The following is a 14255-nucleotide window of genomic DNA, read 5'->3' as shown; positions in this document are numbered from 1 at the left end:
CCCAACCCCTTTCTGGACAATAGATGGACTGAACCCAGTGCTTTTTAAATGCTCAGCTCTGGGAGGGTAGCCCACGCATTTTCCAGCTCTTTGTTCTGCCGCAGCCCCGCCCCCGAACCCCACCCTCTTCCGACCGCTGGACAGTCCACCCCGCGCGGCCGGCCACACCCACCCCATCCACTCCCAAGGAACAAAAGCCGACCCGCGGGGTGGAGGGGTCCTGGGTACCAGCCGGGGAGCTGTGGACTCTTGGAGAGGGTCGCGCAGGGCGGAGGAGGCGCGGAGGTCGCCCCAGCCATGGATGCTGCCGCCACAGAGAAGGGGCCCTTGGCAGGAGACAAAAGAGAGGACGCGCGGATGCTGGGGGGGGGGGGGGGGGGGCGGGGCGGAGGGCACCCTGGGGCTCTTGGGCCTTAGGTGTCCAAGGTCACCGCCTTCAGACCCCAACAAACTGATCACACAGGACTTTCTCCTGGGGCAGCCTGTCCTCTCCCAAGACTCTGTGCGACCGAGGTTCGGCCGCAGGACAGCCGTTGGCCTCTAAGGGCTGGGGAAAGGGGCGGTGGTCTCACCAGGGAGGGTGGCTTAGGGGTCTCCGGCCCTGGGCGGAGGAGGGCCGCAATCCTCGCTGGTAGCGAAACCTGCGCCACCCCGCCACCCCTGACACCTGCCAGCACCCGGAGCACAGCGCTCTCCTTTCCGGCGCACCTGACACCCTCTCCACGGGCTCCAGTCCCCTGGCTCCCACCCGTTCAGTGCCAGCTCTCCCCCCAGACACCCGGCCTGCCACCCTGGTCACCCTCGCGTCGCCGCCCTCCGCCCTCGGTTCCGCCACCCACCCCGCAGTCGCAGGGCCCAGCTTTTCCACATCCTCCCCCCATCCTAGACAATGCGCACGCCCCCATCCTACCCCCGCAGCCCCCATGCCTCGCCCGTTCCGCAAGCCTGTGCTGATTGGCCGCGGGCCCGTGGTCCAGCCCCTTGGACGGTCCCTGGGGCCCGGAGCATTACGTCAGCGGGGCCTGGAGAGCGCTAGCCCGAAGGGGACTGGGGAGCTCGGGCTGGGGGCGCGGCCTGCGCGGGCGGCCCCACCCTCCTCGCATAAAAGGCCGAGCCCGCTGGGCGGACGCTCTCAGCCGGCTGGTTCCCGAGCGCGTTCCCGGTGACCCCGCAGTGGGTGTGTAGGCGGACGGACAGACTGACCAGACGCCGACCGGGGCCAGAAGCAGCGAGCCGGCACCATGCGTGAGATTGTGCACATCCAGGCGGGCCAGTGCGGCAACCAGATCGGCGCCAAGGTGGGCGCGGCGCCCGGGAGGGGCCGGGGTGGGGCCGGGGACGCCGGCCTAGCGCCCTTCGGGGTTGCGGGCGCTAGCGTGGTCCTGAGCAGGCCCGCGGCTCGCCAAGCGCAGACCTTCCCGGCTGCTTTGGGCCGCAGAGCGGGACGTGGGCCCGAGGCGACTTTCGGGGGGCATGGGGAGGAACCTCTCAACTTTCTGCTGTAACTCGTTTGGAATCCCGGTCCCACGGCCTCCCTTTCCTCCCGGCTCTTCTCCTAGCCCGGCACGCGGGCCTGGAGAGCGCGGGGGTGTGTCCGCCGGGCTGTGTGCGCGGCTTTGCGGGCGGGGCCCCGACGCCAGGAGAATCGATTTGACGCGCTCGAACCCGAGTCGAGCTGCGGGGGGAGGGGCGGAGAGCGATCTTCCTGAGGTCTCTGGATGTGCTTTGAACCTAAAACCCCCCTCCTTCAGCCCCCTCCGGTCCCTGTTCCCCTGCCCGCCCCCTAGGCGCCGCTGGGGTCCCTGCGCGTCCGCCCCTCCCCGCCAGACCCCCGCCTCCTGCCGCGAGCAGCTGTTCGCCCGGGAAACGCCCAGTTTCAGTTCCGTGGCCTTGCAAAATGCAAGCCCTGCGCCTGTGCAGGTCCCGCTGCCTTAAAGCTCCTAGAGGTTGGGTTATCGGAACTGAGATGGGGATTTTCACTGTGAGTCGCGGCCTCTCTGAAGGGTGGGGCGTGGCTAAATGCAAGCTTTTTGTGTCTCAGTTTTGGGAGGTCATCAGCGATGAGCATGGGATCGACCCCACCGGCAGTTACCATGGAGACAGTGACCTGCAGCTGGAGAGAATCAACGTGTACTACAATGAAGCCACTGGTGATGGCCTTTACCCCTTCCCCTCTCCCCCGGGGACTGACCCCAGGGGTGTGGCCCCAGGGGAGGGTGGACTGGCGGATTTAGGATTCCCATCTTTCCCTGAGGTTTTCCAGCGGGCGCCCCTTTGAGAATCCTGTCGTCCTATGTCCTTTGTTTGGGGGAGACAATCAGCGCCTGCAAAAAGGAAGCTGGTTCCAGGCACTCCTCTCCCGAGCTCTCTGCCTGCAGGTCTGAGTCCTGCTCTGTCCCCGCAGGTAACAAATACGTGCCTCGGGCCATCCTGGTGGATCTGGAGCCGGGCACCATGGACTCGGTCAGGTCTGGACCCTTCGGCCAGATCTTCAGGCCCGACAACTTCGTGTTTGGTGAGTGACTGCCATGGCTGACGGCCTGGGAGGCACATTTTACGCTGGACAGCTCAGGGTGGGGCGGTGTGACCGCCGTAGAGTTGTATACAGGATAGAGTTGTGTGTTGATTTTGTCTCAGTATACCCTAAAACAAAATGCCGTTCAACCTCTAATAGCCAGGTCCCTAACCCTCCTTATTTATAATCATGTCCACGACCAAATATTTTAATGTCTGGCCATTTTAACGACAACCTGAAATAATCCGCTCGGAGCACTGACTCCCTGAGCTCTATTAAAGGGTTTAGGGAGAAAGGAATCGAAAGCAGTCATCAGGGACTTACGAAGACTCTTTCCCTCCGGCAGGCCAGAGCGGTGCCGGCAACAACTGGGCCAAGGGCCACTACACGGAGGGCGCGGAGCTGGTGGACTCGGTCCTGGACGTGGTCCGGAAGGAGTCAGAAAGCTGTGACTGTCTGCAGGGCTTCCAGCTGACCCACTCGCTGGGGGGCGGCACCGGGTCCGGGATGGGCACCCTCCTCATCAGCAAGATCCGCGAGGAGTACCCCGACCGCATCATGAACACCTTCAGCGTGATGCCCTCGCCCAAGGTGTCGGACACGGTGGTGGAGCCCTACAACGCCACGCTGTCCGTGCACCAGCTGGTGGAGAACACGGACGAGACCTACTGCATCGACAACGAGGCGCTGTACGACATCTGCTTCCGCACCCTGAAGCTGACCACGCCCACCTACGGGGACCTCAACCACCTGGTGTCGGCCACCATGAGCGGGGTCACCACGTGCCTGCGCTTCCCGGGCCAGCTCAACGCCGACCTGCGCAAGCTGGCCGTGAACATGGTGCCCTTCCCGCGCCTGCACTTCTTCATGCCCGGCTTCGCGCCGCTGACCAGCCGGGGCAGCCAGCAGTACCGCGCGCTGACGGTGCCCGAGCTCACGCAGCAGATGTTCGACTCCAAGAACATGATGGCCGCCTGCGACCCGCGCCACGGCCGCTACCTGACCGTGGCCGCCATCTTCCGGGGCCGCATGTCCATGAAGGAGGTGGACGAGCAGATGCTCAACGTGCAGAACAAGAACAGCAGCTACTTCGTCGAGTGGATCCCCAACAACGTGAAGACGGCCGTGTGCGACATCCCGCCCCGCGGGCTCAAGATGTCGGCCACCTTCATCGGCAACAGCACGGCCATCCAGGAGCTGTTCAAGCGCATCTCGGAGCAGTTCACGGCCATGTTCCGCCGTAAGGCCTTCCTGCACTGGTACACGGGCGAGGGCATGGACGAGATGGAGTTCACCGAGGCCGAGAGCAACATGAACGACCTGGTGTCCGAGTACCAGCAGTACCAGGACGCCACGGCCGACGAGCAGGGGGAGTTTGAGGAGGAGGAGGGCGAGGACGAGGCCTGAGCCCCGCGTGCGGCTGGACGTGGCCGGAGGCCCCGTGGCTGGAGGCCGGGAGGAGAGCGAGGGGGAGGGGGGCCTGCGGAAGGAGAGAAGCATGGGCTGGGGTCACCGCGGCCGGGCGCTGGTTCACAGGTGCTCTTCACTGTTGCCCGTCCCTTTTTTTTTTTCCTCTTTGTAATATTGATGACACCCATGTAACATCTGAGATCTTTCTGAACTACTGTTGTAATGGCTAAAATCACATAAACGTTTGTGTCCTAATGGTGTCCTCTTTTCTGTCTCTTTATTATCAATTTAAGTGTCACTTTCAGAACACATTATATTGAATCGTTCTTTCAGAAAAGCGAAGGGATGGGGAAAATCTCACATGAATTTACTGTTCAATGTGGTAAAACGGAACCAACCACAGTCACAGCCAATTTAAGACGGGAGAGCAATCCGAATTTTAAGATGCCTTCAAGTAAATATGTTAGAGTTGAGAGATGCCTGCTTGAGAGCACACTGACTATTCTCATGGAGAAACCCTACTATACCTTTATTTCCTCTACAAATGGTTACTACATGCGCACAGCACAGAGAGTGGAAAGAAAGCCGCTCTTCCTCCTGTGTCTCGACGCATTTTCTTTCCCGGAGGGCAGGCATTCTTATATTGTTATCTTTCTTGCGTCCTTGCAGAAATTTTCCATGAGTCTTGAAACCTACTGAGATTATTCCCTTTTTCTTTCTTCACAGGTTATGATACCAATACTGTTCTGCTGCCTTTTTTCACTAAACAGTGTATCTTTAAAATACAGAGCGGCCGCCTCCTTTCAATGGATAAATAGTTCCCATTATGTCGCTGCGCCATGTTTTTTTTAACCCGTTCCCGACCAATGGACATGTAGGTTGCTTACGCTTTTATCTTATAGCGCCACAGTGGATAAGTCTGTGCATATATCATTGTGTGAAGTTCTCTGAGTGGAGTATTCTGTCAAAGGGTATATGATACTGTGACATTTTAAGTTAATGAAATCCCCTGTACTTAGAAATCCCAACAGATTTATAAATTGCTAATAGACTAAAATTCTCAAGCAAGCTTTCTCCCAGCAATTATGTTTATACTACATGACAAACTATTTGCACATTAACTACCTTTGGATTCATATGAAATTATAAATTCTGGATTATTGGAGAGTTTTACTTTTAATAGGTAAGCCACTATAATTTTCAGTTTATTGTGTTCCTACCATGCAGCTTTGAAATTTGGGATTTGACCCCAAGCCTGCCTCTAGACTTGAACTCAATCACCAAAGAAGCTGTGGGATTTTAACAAGTGACTTTTAGTAAAGATTATATGCTTCTGTGGGATCAGTTATACTTTGTCAAAATGTGCCAGTGTTCTGCCTTAATCCGGGCCAGTCAGTTTCTCATTTTGGGAAGAGCAGTGAAATGTAAGTAATAAGCAAATGTGCAAAACATATTTACGTACCCCTCTAGGAAGAAAAAAACACCAAGGAAACTGTAGGTTTATGATTTTTCTCTAATTTTTAGACAAATTCAAAATTAGAGAAAACATTCCTTTAAATCTGACCCTGTGTTCATTTCATTCTACTTGGTTCTATTCCCACTTAAGTGTGTTTTTTTTTTTAAAGAAGAAAAACGAGGAAGAGGCTGAAGTATGAAAGCAGTTTCAAAGAAGAAGTGTGAGCAGCGCCATTCTAAATAGTGTGAAAATAAGCTCATTCTACCAAATGCCCCCCAAGTGGGAATGAGGAGCGCTTTGCCTTCTGAATATTATACATCATAAAACTAGAGCGAGTGATGCGGAGGGTCAAACGGGTCAGGAACAGGGGATTCTGCTTTAATTTTCTACACTTAACAATGAACAGGCAGGTGCATTTCCTGCTGAGCTAGTGTAAAGCTTCCAACAACCTCGCTGAAGCGGAACATTGGTTTGAAGAGCTCTGATCACTCGGGGCAGCTGCCAGCGCCCCCTGGATCCCCCTTGGCCATGCCTTCCCACAACCTGTCAGACACATGATGGGTAACTTTGGAGACGAGAGGGAATCCTGCCAGGTGCCTCTTGGCATCCTGTAAGTGTCCTGCTTCTCTTTCCACCTTGTGAGAAAAGAGCTGACAGGAGGCACCCAGCAGGCCAGCCTGCCAGCCCGTCGGCACACCCACACACGCACACTGCCAGGGCTCGCTTCTGCATGAGCGGAACAGGGGTGCCAGACCGACCCGCCAAGCAGACGCTACAGGGCGAAGCTTTAGAAGCCCATTTGTATAAAGGGACTTGAAATGCACACATAGGAAAACACTGCAAAAGTAGGGAAATGCACAGAATAGCAGCTGAATTACGAGATACTTTTTGAAACTGTTACTTTCGTTTGTCATGTTAGCGTTGTGTGATGGGATTTGGTAGTGGGGGTGATGGTGACGGTGTGTGTTTTCGACACCATTTCTACAAAGTAATTCTTCCAGCCCTCCCTGAGGTGCACCAGGGGGACATTCACTTCCGGTCAGGCATGGTGCCCGAATTACGAGACCCACTGGGATGTGATGCAGGATTCTGAGGCTGGGGTTCGGGAGGGTGAGCTGGAGTCACCCCAAGCGTCTGAGAAGGAACGGGAACCCCAACGTGCTCCAGATTCGCCTGCACCTCTGCCTCAGCCCTAAGCTGAGCTCCCATTTCATCACTACCTGTGCTAGATTAATAGAAATTTGAGCTCAAAGTAACCTGAAGAGGTCATCTAGTTGCACTTCCTTATCTTGTAAGTAAGGAGACGGAGGCTCAGAGAACTTTGTCTCATTTCACAGAACTTTCTGTACAAATCAGATCTTGGACTCTGTTCTTTTCTCTAGAGCCGCACCTCCCAGGTCCTGTTGTTGACAAGGCCACACGAGGATCATGAAGGAGGGAAAGAGAAGTGTCCCGGCTTCAAGGAAAAACCCAAAGGTGTCCCTGGGTCCACACTCAACCTTCCCCCATGGGCTGGGCACAGGGTCGAGTGTTTTGTCTCTGACGGGGTCAGTGTCAGGCAACGCTGGATCCCCTGATTCTAAAACACCACACGTATGTCCTACTGCAATTACGGTGGCAAGAAGAATACTCCACCGGGCGGTACTTATTGTGAAAATGAGTGGGAATTCGTGAATATTCCTTGGAGTACCGCCTTTTACACCATTTACACCGCCTTTTACCCCATTTTAGTTGTAACTTGCGTACTACACAACACTACTTGACAACTGTAATAATGTTGATTTATTTCCAGTGTGTAAGAGAAATTCTCTTGCAAGGTCACGCTTTTCTAAATGGCTCAAAGTTGAGCCATTTACTTGAAAACAGACTCATTGCCACCTGTGCTTCTTAGAGGCGTTTTCTCCTACCTCCCTGACCCTTCGTGCTTTTCTTAAGGCGTGCGTGTCGCCACGTATGCAGAGCAGCTTAGCTTGGTGCAGTCTATTTCACTCAAGATGCTGCACAGTCGTGACACAAAGTTCACCATTTAAAAGAGTGCAAGTCAGTGGGTTTTAGTATATTCACAGAGCTGTGCAAGTTTCACCACTGTGTGATTCCAGAACGTTTTCATCACCCACACCCACGTGCCGCCCCTCCCTGTTCCCCTCTCCCTCCAGCCCCTGGCAGCCACGAATCTGTCCCTACAAACTTGTCTTTTCTGGACATTTCATATACACGGACTCACACAACATGCGGTCTTTTGTGTCTGGCTTTTTAAATTCAGCATGCTTTCAAGGGTCATCCCTGTTGTCGCAGGTGTCAGTACTTCATGACATTTTACGGATGAATAATATTCCACTGTGTGCATATGCCATCTTCTGTGTGTCCATCCACCAACGGATGGACATTTAGGTCGCTTCCACTCTTTAGCTAGTAAGAATAATACTGCTACGAGCATTCATGCACACTTTTTTTGTGTATGTGTGTTTTCATTTCTCCTGGGTCTATAACCAGGAGTGGAACTGCTGGGTCACGTGGTATAAAGTTATAGTCCTCGTGACTCCACCTAGGGATGTAGATGCCTTCAAGTTTGCCCAGGAGGCCGAGGTGGAATAGAGATCCGGTGAGCCTTAGGGTTTTCGTACTTGTGCATCTGTATAGAGTCTTAGAAACAGAGGGAACTGTAGAGGTGGCACGTGACTCCATCAGCTCATAAATTAGGAAACTAAGCCTCCAAGTAAGCAATGTCCTCAGGTCACTCTGTCCAGTTGAGGCTGACGTTCAGCTCCTAGCAACAGTGGCTTAGAGTTATTTTTTTCCTCTAACTTAAAACAGTCTAGAGACACCCAGTCCAGGCCCTTAGCTCTACAATATCTTCTTTATGCTCTACCCGTTGCTGCCATTGGCTTTCAACCTCGAGGTCTCCTTGGGCTGCAGGATGACTGCTGCAGCTCTGGTCATGGTGTCTGGGTTCTTGGCAAGAAGGGGGAAGGAGGGGGGTACAGAGGCACCTTCTGGCTGAGTAAGCCACTTTAAAGACTTGTGCCAGGAGCCCCCTCCATGGCCTCTGCCTGCATTTCACTGGCCACGTTTTTTTTTGCCGTGGGTGCAGAGAGAAGTAGGCTTTTGGACGCGCACACATTATCCCCCTGCCCCCGCCACCAACTCAGAGGTCCTTTTAGGGAGGAAGAAGTGCAGAATGGACACTGGATGGGTAACCAGAAGTTTCTCCCATAATCAGAGAGGGGGCTAAGGAGTGACATTAACCCCGATCTCTTAGCTCCCGCTGCAGGGCTCTCTGCAGACATGAGTTTGCAAAGTGTTTCATGCCAGGAGTTCCCATTTTCTAAAACAGGGAGCTGAAGACTGAATCGAAGAAGGTTCTTGATTCAAATTCCTGGATCGAAATGTTTACTCCTCTCACGTCAGGACCTTCCTAACCTTTAGTCAGCTGATGCCAGCACATACCCATGGCTTCCAGGGAAATTCCTTTCAATGATCTGTAGTGCAGTGGCCACGTCAGCTTGCACCCTTTGTGAACGTTTGTTTGGCCAAAGCAGTGGGATTTTTTTTCATGAACGTGTTCAGTGTGACCTGCACACCTGGTCACTGAGGAGAACGAACCAAGGCGACTTTGGTGAATTGGGTGGGAGGAGAGGGTACAGGGCATACACGGGGCGTGAGCGGCTGGGGGCCACCTGGGTCACGGGGACAGCCTGCCCAGGAGGACGCTGGTACATGCCAGGGAACAATGCAAGTCAGTGTGCTGGAGGGCCAGCCGGGGCGGGGAATCTGTGGGACAGCCACTTCCAGACGCAGCGGAGACCCCGGGGGGACAGCTGAGAGGGACGCGCCTTCGGAGGCTAAGATGGGAAGATTCAAGCCTTGCGAAGGTCAGATCCTTCCAAGATAGTGCTCTGGAGAGCAAACTATACTGCAACGAGCCCGAATCAGGACAGCAACTGTTCAGCTTCTCCTTTCTTTTAGATCTCTGGGCGGACAGGCATGATTTAGGGTCTCGTTTACACGAAACGGGCAGGGAGTCAACGTTTACCAAGTGCCGACTGCGTGCCAGGAATGTTACTGTGGAGACCACAGTGTAGAGGGGACACAGCTCTCAGTCACGTCATTTACTAACTCCGGGATCTTAATGAGTCACTTCACCTCTGTAAATTCCTTTATAAAACCGAGTCCTTACCCTACTTGTACAGAGGGTTAAAGGGCATTAGCTATGTGCAGTGATAAGAAAGTGACGACACATGCAGGATTTACTGAACATGTAGGTTACGTGTTGGTCTCATTTCATCCTCTCAGAGATGCTGTACAGTTTAGGTGCTTTTCATTGTGTCCAAAATCAACTCAAAATTTACTTACAAAAGGGGTAAGGTTGGGAGACTGTTGGCTCACATAATTTAAAAGTCCAGCGCAGACCTTTCTGGCTGTCTCGTGGCTGCATCTGGAGCCTCTAAGTAAGTTCGCAGAGCGCTGTCCTTCTCTGCCGCTCTCCTGGCGCCGCGGTTTCCCGTTGGGTTTCATGCTGAGGCAGGGTCTCCCCACCGAGTGGCTACTTTAGTTTCATTCCACCCTATTCCTAGAGACTCAGAGAAAAGAGGAACCCAGACTGGCCAGACAGATGCTGTGTGCCCATCCCTGGGTCGGTCATGTGGTCAGAGAAAAGCAATGCTGGTTGACTACCCCGGACTACCTGTCGTCCTGTGAGGTGGGCGAGTATGGGCCACGTGCCTGGCAGTCTCATCCTTCCTTAGGGAACTGACCATTCCTGATAGAACTCGGGTTAAGTGACTTGCCCCCAAACCATTCAGCTCTAAGTGGAGGACCTGTGTATAAATCCCAGGGTTTTCTGACTCCAAAGTGCGTGATGTCATATATAGTTTTAAGAGATTAAAAACTAAGAAAAACAGATTTATCCACAATATTTACCAATTCAGGTCACTTCATCTTTGTGGGTGGATCACATCTCCTTCTGCCTGAAAAACTTCCTTTACGTTTCTTGTAGTGCAGACCTGCTGGCCATGAACCTCTCGGCTTTTGTTTGGCTCAAAAAGGTATTTTGCCTCACTTTTCAAAGATATTTTCACTGGGTATAGAATTCTAGGTGGACACCTTGTTTTCTATCAGCACTTTAAAGACATAATTCTATGGTCTCCTAACTTGTGCTGTATAAGACATCACCAATAATTATCAACCTTGTTTCCCTGTATGTAATGTTTTCTTTTTCTGTCTAGCTGCTTTGGAGATGATTTCAAGATAATCACTATTTCCAGCAGTTTTAAGGTGATGTGCCTTGGGGTGCTCTCCTCTTTTTTATTCTACTTGGGGTTTCTTGAGCTTCCTGAATCTGTGAGCTTATAGTTTCATAGAATTCATAAAATTTTCGACCATAATTTCTTCAAATATTTTTCCATCCCCCTACTTTATTCTGAGATTCCAACTGCATGCATTTTAGACTTCTTTTTTAAAAAAAATTATTTATTTTATTTTTGGCTGTGTTGGGTCTTTGTTGCTGCGCGCGGGCTTTCTCTAATTGCGGCAAGTGGGGGCTACTCTTTGTTGCATTGTGTGGGCTTCTCATTGCGGTGGCTTCTCTTGTTGTGGAGCACGGGCTCTAGGCGCGCGGGCTCCAGTAGTTGTGGTGTGTGGGCTCAGTAGTTGTGGCTCGTGGGCTCTAGAGCGCGCGCTCAGTAGTTGTGGCACACGGGCTTAGTTGCTCCGCGGCATCTTCCCGGACCAGGGCTCGAACCCATGTCCCCTGCATTGGCAGGTGGACTCTTAACCACTGTGCCACCAGGGAAGCCCCATTTTAGACTTCTTGACATAGTTTCACACTTTACTGATAATCTGCTCATTTTTTGTTCAGTCTTCTCTCTGTGCTTCAAGTTTTGACTGCTGTGCCTTCGATTCACTGTTCTCTGCTGTTGATCTCGTACAAGTATTTTTCATCTCATACGTATATTTAATTTCTAGGAGTTCTATTGGTGTCTTCTAAAAATTTTCCATTTCTCTCCTCTTCGTGTTCATGTTTTCCTCTACTTTCTTCAGTGTATGGAGCATATGACACACTAACTGCTTTACGGTCCTTGTCTGTCATTTCATTATCTTTGTCATTTCCAGATGTATTGCTATAATTGCTCCTTCTCGGGGTTACAGGCCATATCTTCTCGCTTCTTTGTATCTTCTGATTGGATGCCAGACATTGTGACTTTCATGGTGTTACTGCTGGATTCTGTTATAGTCCTTTAAACGTTCTGGCACACAGTTACGTTACTTGGAATCAAATGGGTCCTTTGGAAACATGCTTCTAAGCTTTACGAGGGTAAATCCAAAGTAGTCTTTGATCCAGGGATAACTTAACCCCACTATTACAGCAATGCCCACGCATGACGAGGTGTTTCCAGTCTAGCTAACAGGAACACATATCACTCCCAGCCCGGCATGAGCTCTAGGAACTGTTTTGTCTACTGCTTTCCGGCAGTTTTTCCCCCGTTCTTGAGCAGTAGTTTCCGACCTTACACGGGCACGTTTGTTCTCAGCCAAAGACACGAGAGGCCCTCTCTGCAGACCCCCAGAGCTCTCTCTGCGACGCTCCTTCCTCTTCTGTTTTCTGCCTTGTGCCCCTGCCTGACTTGGGCCCTCTGAATTCTGATGTCTCGGTCCTCAACTCACGGAGACCACCGAACCCTGTTTGGCTTCCGCTTCCCCCCGTCCCCACTGCAGCCTGAAAGCTGCCTCCAAACCGCCAGCTGGGGCAATCACATGCTAACTTCATCTCCCTTTCCTCAGTGGCCATTGATTGCCTGGTGTCCAACATCTTGAGAACCATTGTTTCATATATTTTGCCCAGGTTTTTAGTTGTTTCCGTCAGGAGGGTAATCCAGTTCCTGTTGCCCCATCTTGGCTGAAAGTAGAATTCCTCTGTTCATCTCCTTTTGATCAAAATGGTGGGGTTATTTTCCCCTTCCAGCTACTAATTCTCTTACGGCAGTACCTGTCCTGTGTATTTGCTCTTGTATTCCTTTGAGTTTGGACTTCATTTATGATTTTTCTTTCTTTTTACTTTTTTTCTCACTTCTTTCACCTATTTAGAAATTTTTTCCCCAAGAATCTCATTTCAGAGTTTTTGTAACTTTAATGCATTTTTCTTTCATTCTGTTATCCTTTGCTTGAGTTTTTTCTTTTTTAGATAATTTGAAATTTTAGGTTACAGTTTTCATCCATTTGAATCTGTTGTGTTTTTGGCATACTTATCTGTAGAGACATTATTCTGCTTATAATTCTCCTTGCTTTTATTAATAATTTTGTATGAGATTTGAGCACGATTTTTTTCTGTTGCCCTTTTTAAAGCGAAATGGGTTTTCCTGTAGTTTTAGGCGTAAAAGAAAGGCCAGGATAGTTTTAAGGGCTGCATGGCTCTATTCCTCCCCCTTGTGTTGTTTTCAGAAAGTGATTTTTTTTTTTTTAACCCCCTTACTTTCTGAGATCTGCTCCAATCAGTCTCCCTCCTTCATTTTTACCAGGACCTTTTCTTTCCTTTGATGCTGTTAATCCCATCTTCCATATTATGGACTCTGCTTCCAGCAGCTTTTCTTACTATAAGGCTAGTTCTGAAAGGGAGATTTGATTTTTTAGTTTGATTAGGGTCAGTTTCTTGGCCTGTTTTTGATGGGGGCGGTGATAGAAGATGGTTGAGGGAGACTCAAAGCTGTGACCCCGCCACCGTCTTCCAAGGACCCTGGGATCCAGTCATTTCTGAAGTCTCGCTCCTATTTCATCATCCACTTACTTCGACAAATAATCTTTGGGCACCTGCCCCGAGCGTGACACTGTGCTAAGGATACAGGTAGGAATAAACACACTCCAGCCTTCAGGGAGTTTCCAAGCCGCTGGGGAGACAAATAGAAGCACAATTAAGTGCAACCAGGGGTAGCTGCTGTAAAGATGCCATGGAGACACGGAGAAGGCGTCAACGCGCCTCACTGATTTGAAATCAGGCCAATTTCCATAGAAAAGCAACATTTACATCCCCCCAAACTGGAAGGTCTAATGTGACTCACATATTAATGAGAATCAGGGCTCTTGTAGGAGACAACGGGCTGGTTTAAACGATAGCTCTTGAAACAGCCAAGCTGTTATTATAGAAAACGTGGCTGTATAATTAGTGCCGTTTCCTGCACAGAGCTGCGTGCTTCTCACCATCACCATGAGCCTGGCCTCCCTCGGCTTTGTTTTCCTCTTCCCCCAGCAATCCTGACAGGTGTCTGGGAAGCAGGGTGGCTGTGCTTGGTGTAGATGCTGTCTCCTGCTCTTGGTGGCAGACACCCCAGACTGTAGCTTTCTGTCCTTCGGCGGAAAGGAGTCCTGCGCTGAGTCCACCTGCATTCCTGACCCGCGCCGAGCCTCCCCGGCCCGGCCCCTCCCCTCACCCCGGAGGCCCACAGGCTGGCTCCTTGGCTGGCATTTCACACAGTCGTGCCCCTTTGTTTGGATATTTCTCAGAAGAAGCCGGCGGGTGGATGTGAGTGCTGGCACAGGAGAGGGCAGGCTGCCATCGCCCAGCTTCCGCCCACAGCAGTCTTTGTGGGCAGATCTTCATTGCACGGCACCGATGTGCGCGTCTTGCGAGTGAAATTTTTGGGTTGTTTTCGGGTTTTTTAGTGTTGCATCTGGTATTCAGTTGTGCAAAGGTTAAGTGAGAGATTTTGAGGAGACGTAGATGTGGTTATGCTTGGGAGCCAGCAGCGTCTCCATGTGCAATGTCTTCCTAGAGGTCCAGGAGCTCAGAAGCAACCCCTGAGGCCAGGAGGCGGGAGGGGGATGGTGTAAGCAAGGCCTTCCCCGTGTCAGCCTCAGCGACAGCATCCAGGAGGGGAGCCCGCT

The 14255-nt window shown here is 51.7% G+C and overlaps 1 protein-coding gene across 1 annotated transcript; it reads left to right on the top strand.

The window, feature by feature from the left end:
• Positions 1–1148: 1148 nt before the first annotated feature.
• Positions 1149–4193, top strand: LOC307192739 (tubulin beta-2B chain). Its single transcript, XM_079934023.1, has 4 exons — positions 1149–1298; positions 2042–2150; positions 2405–2515; positions 2862–4193. The coding sequence occupies exons 1-4, from the start codon at positions 1242–1244 to the stop codon at positions 3920–3922; spliced, it is 1338 nt and encodes a 445-aa protein (XP_079790149.1). The 5' UTR covers positions 1149–1241; the 3' UTR covers positions 3923–4193.
• The last annotated feature ends 10062 nt before the right edge of the window (positions 4194–14255 follow it).

Source organism: Stenella coeruleoalba (assembly GCF_951394435.1).
Source record: "Stenella coeruleoalba genome assembly, chromosome: 10".
Classification (NCBI taxonomy): domain Eukaryota; kingdom Metazoa; phylum Chordata; class Mammalia; order Artiodactyla; family Delphinidae; genus Stenella; species Stenella coeruleoalba.
This window is presented reverse-complemented; position numbering and strand designations above follow the sequence as displayed.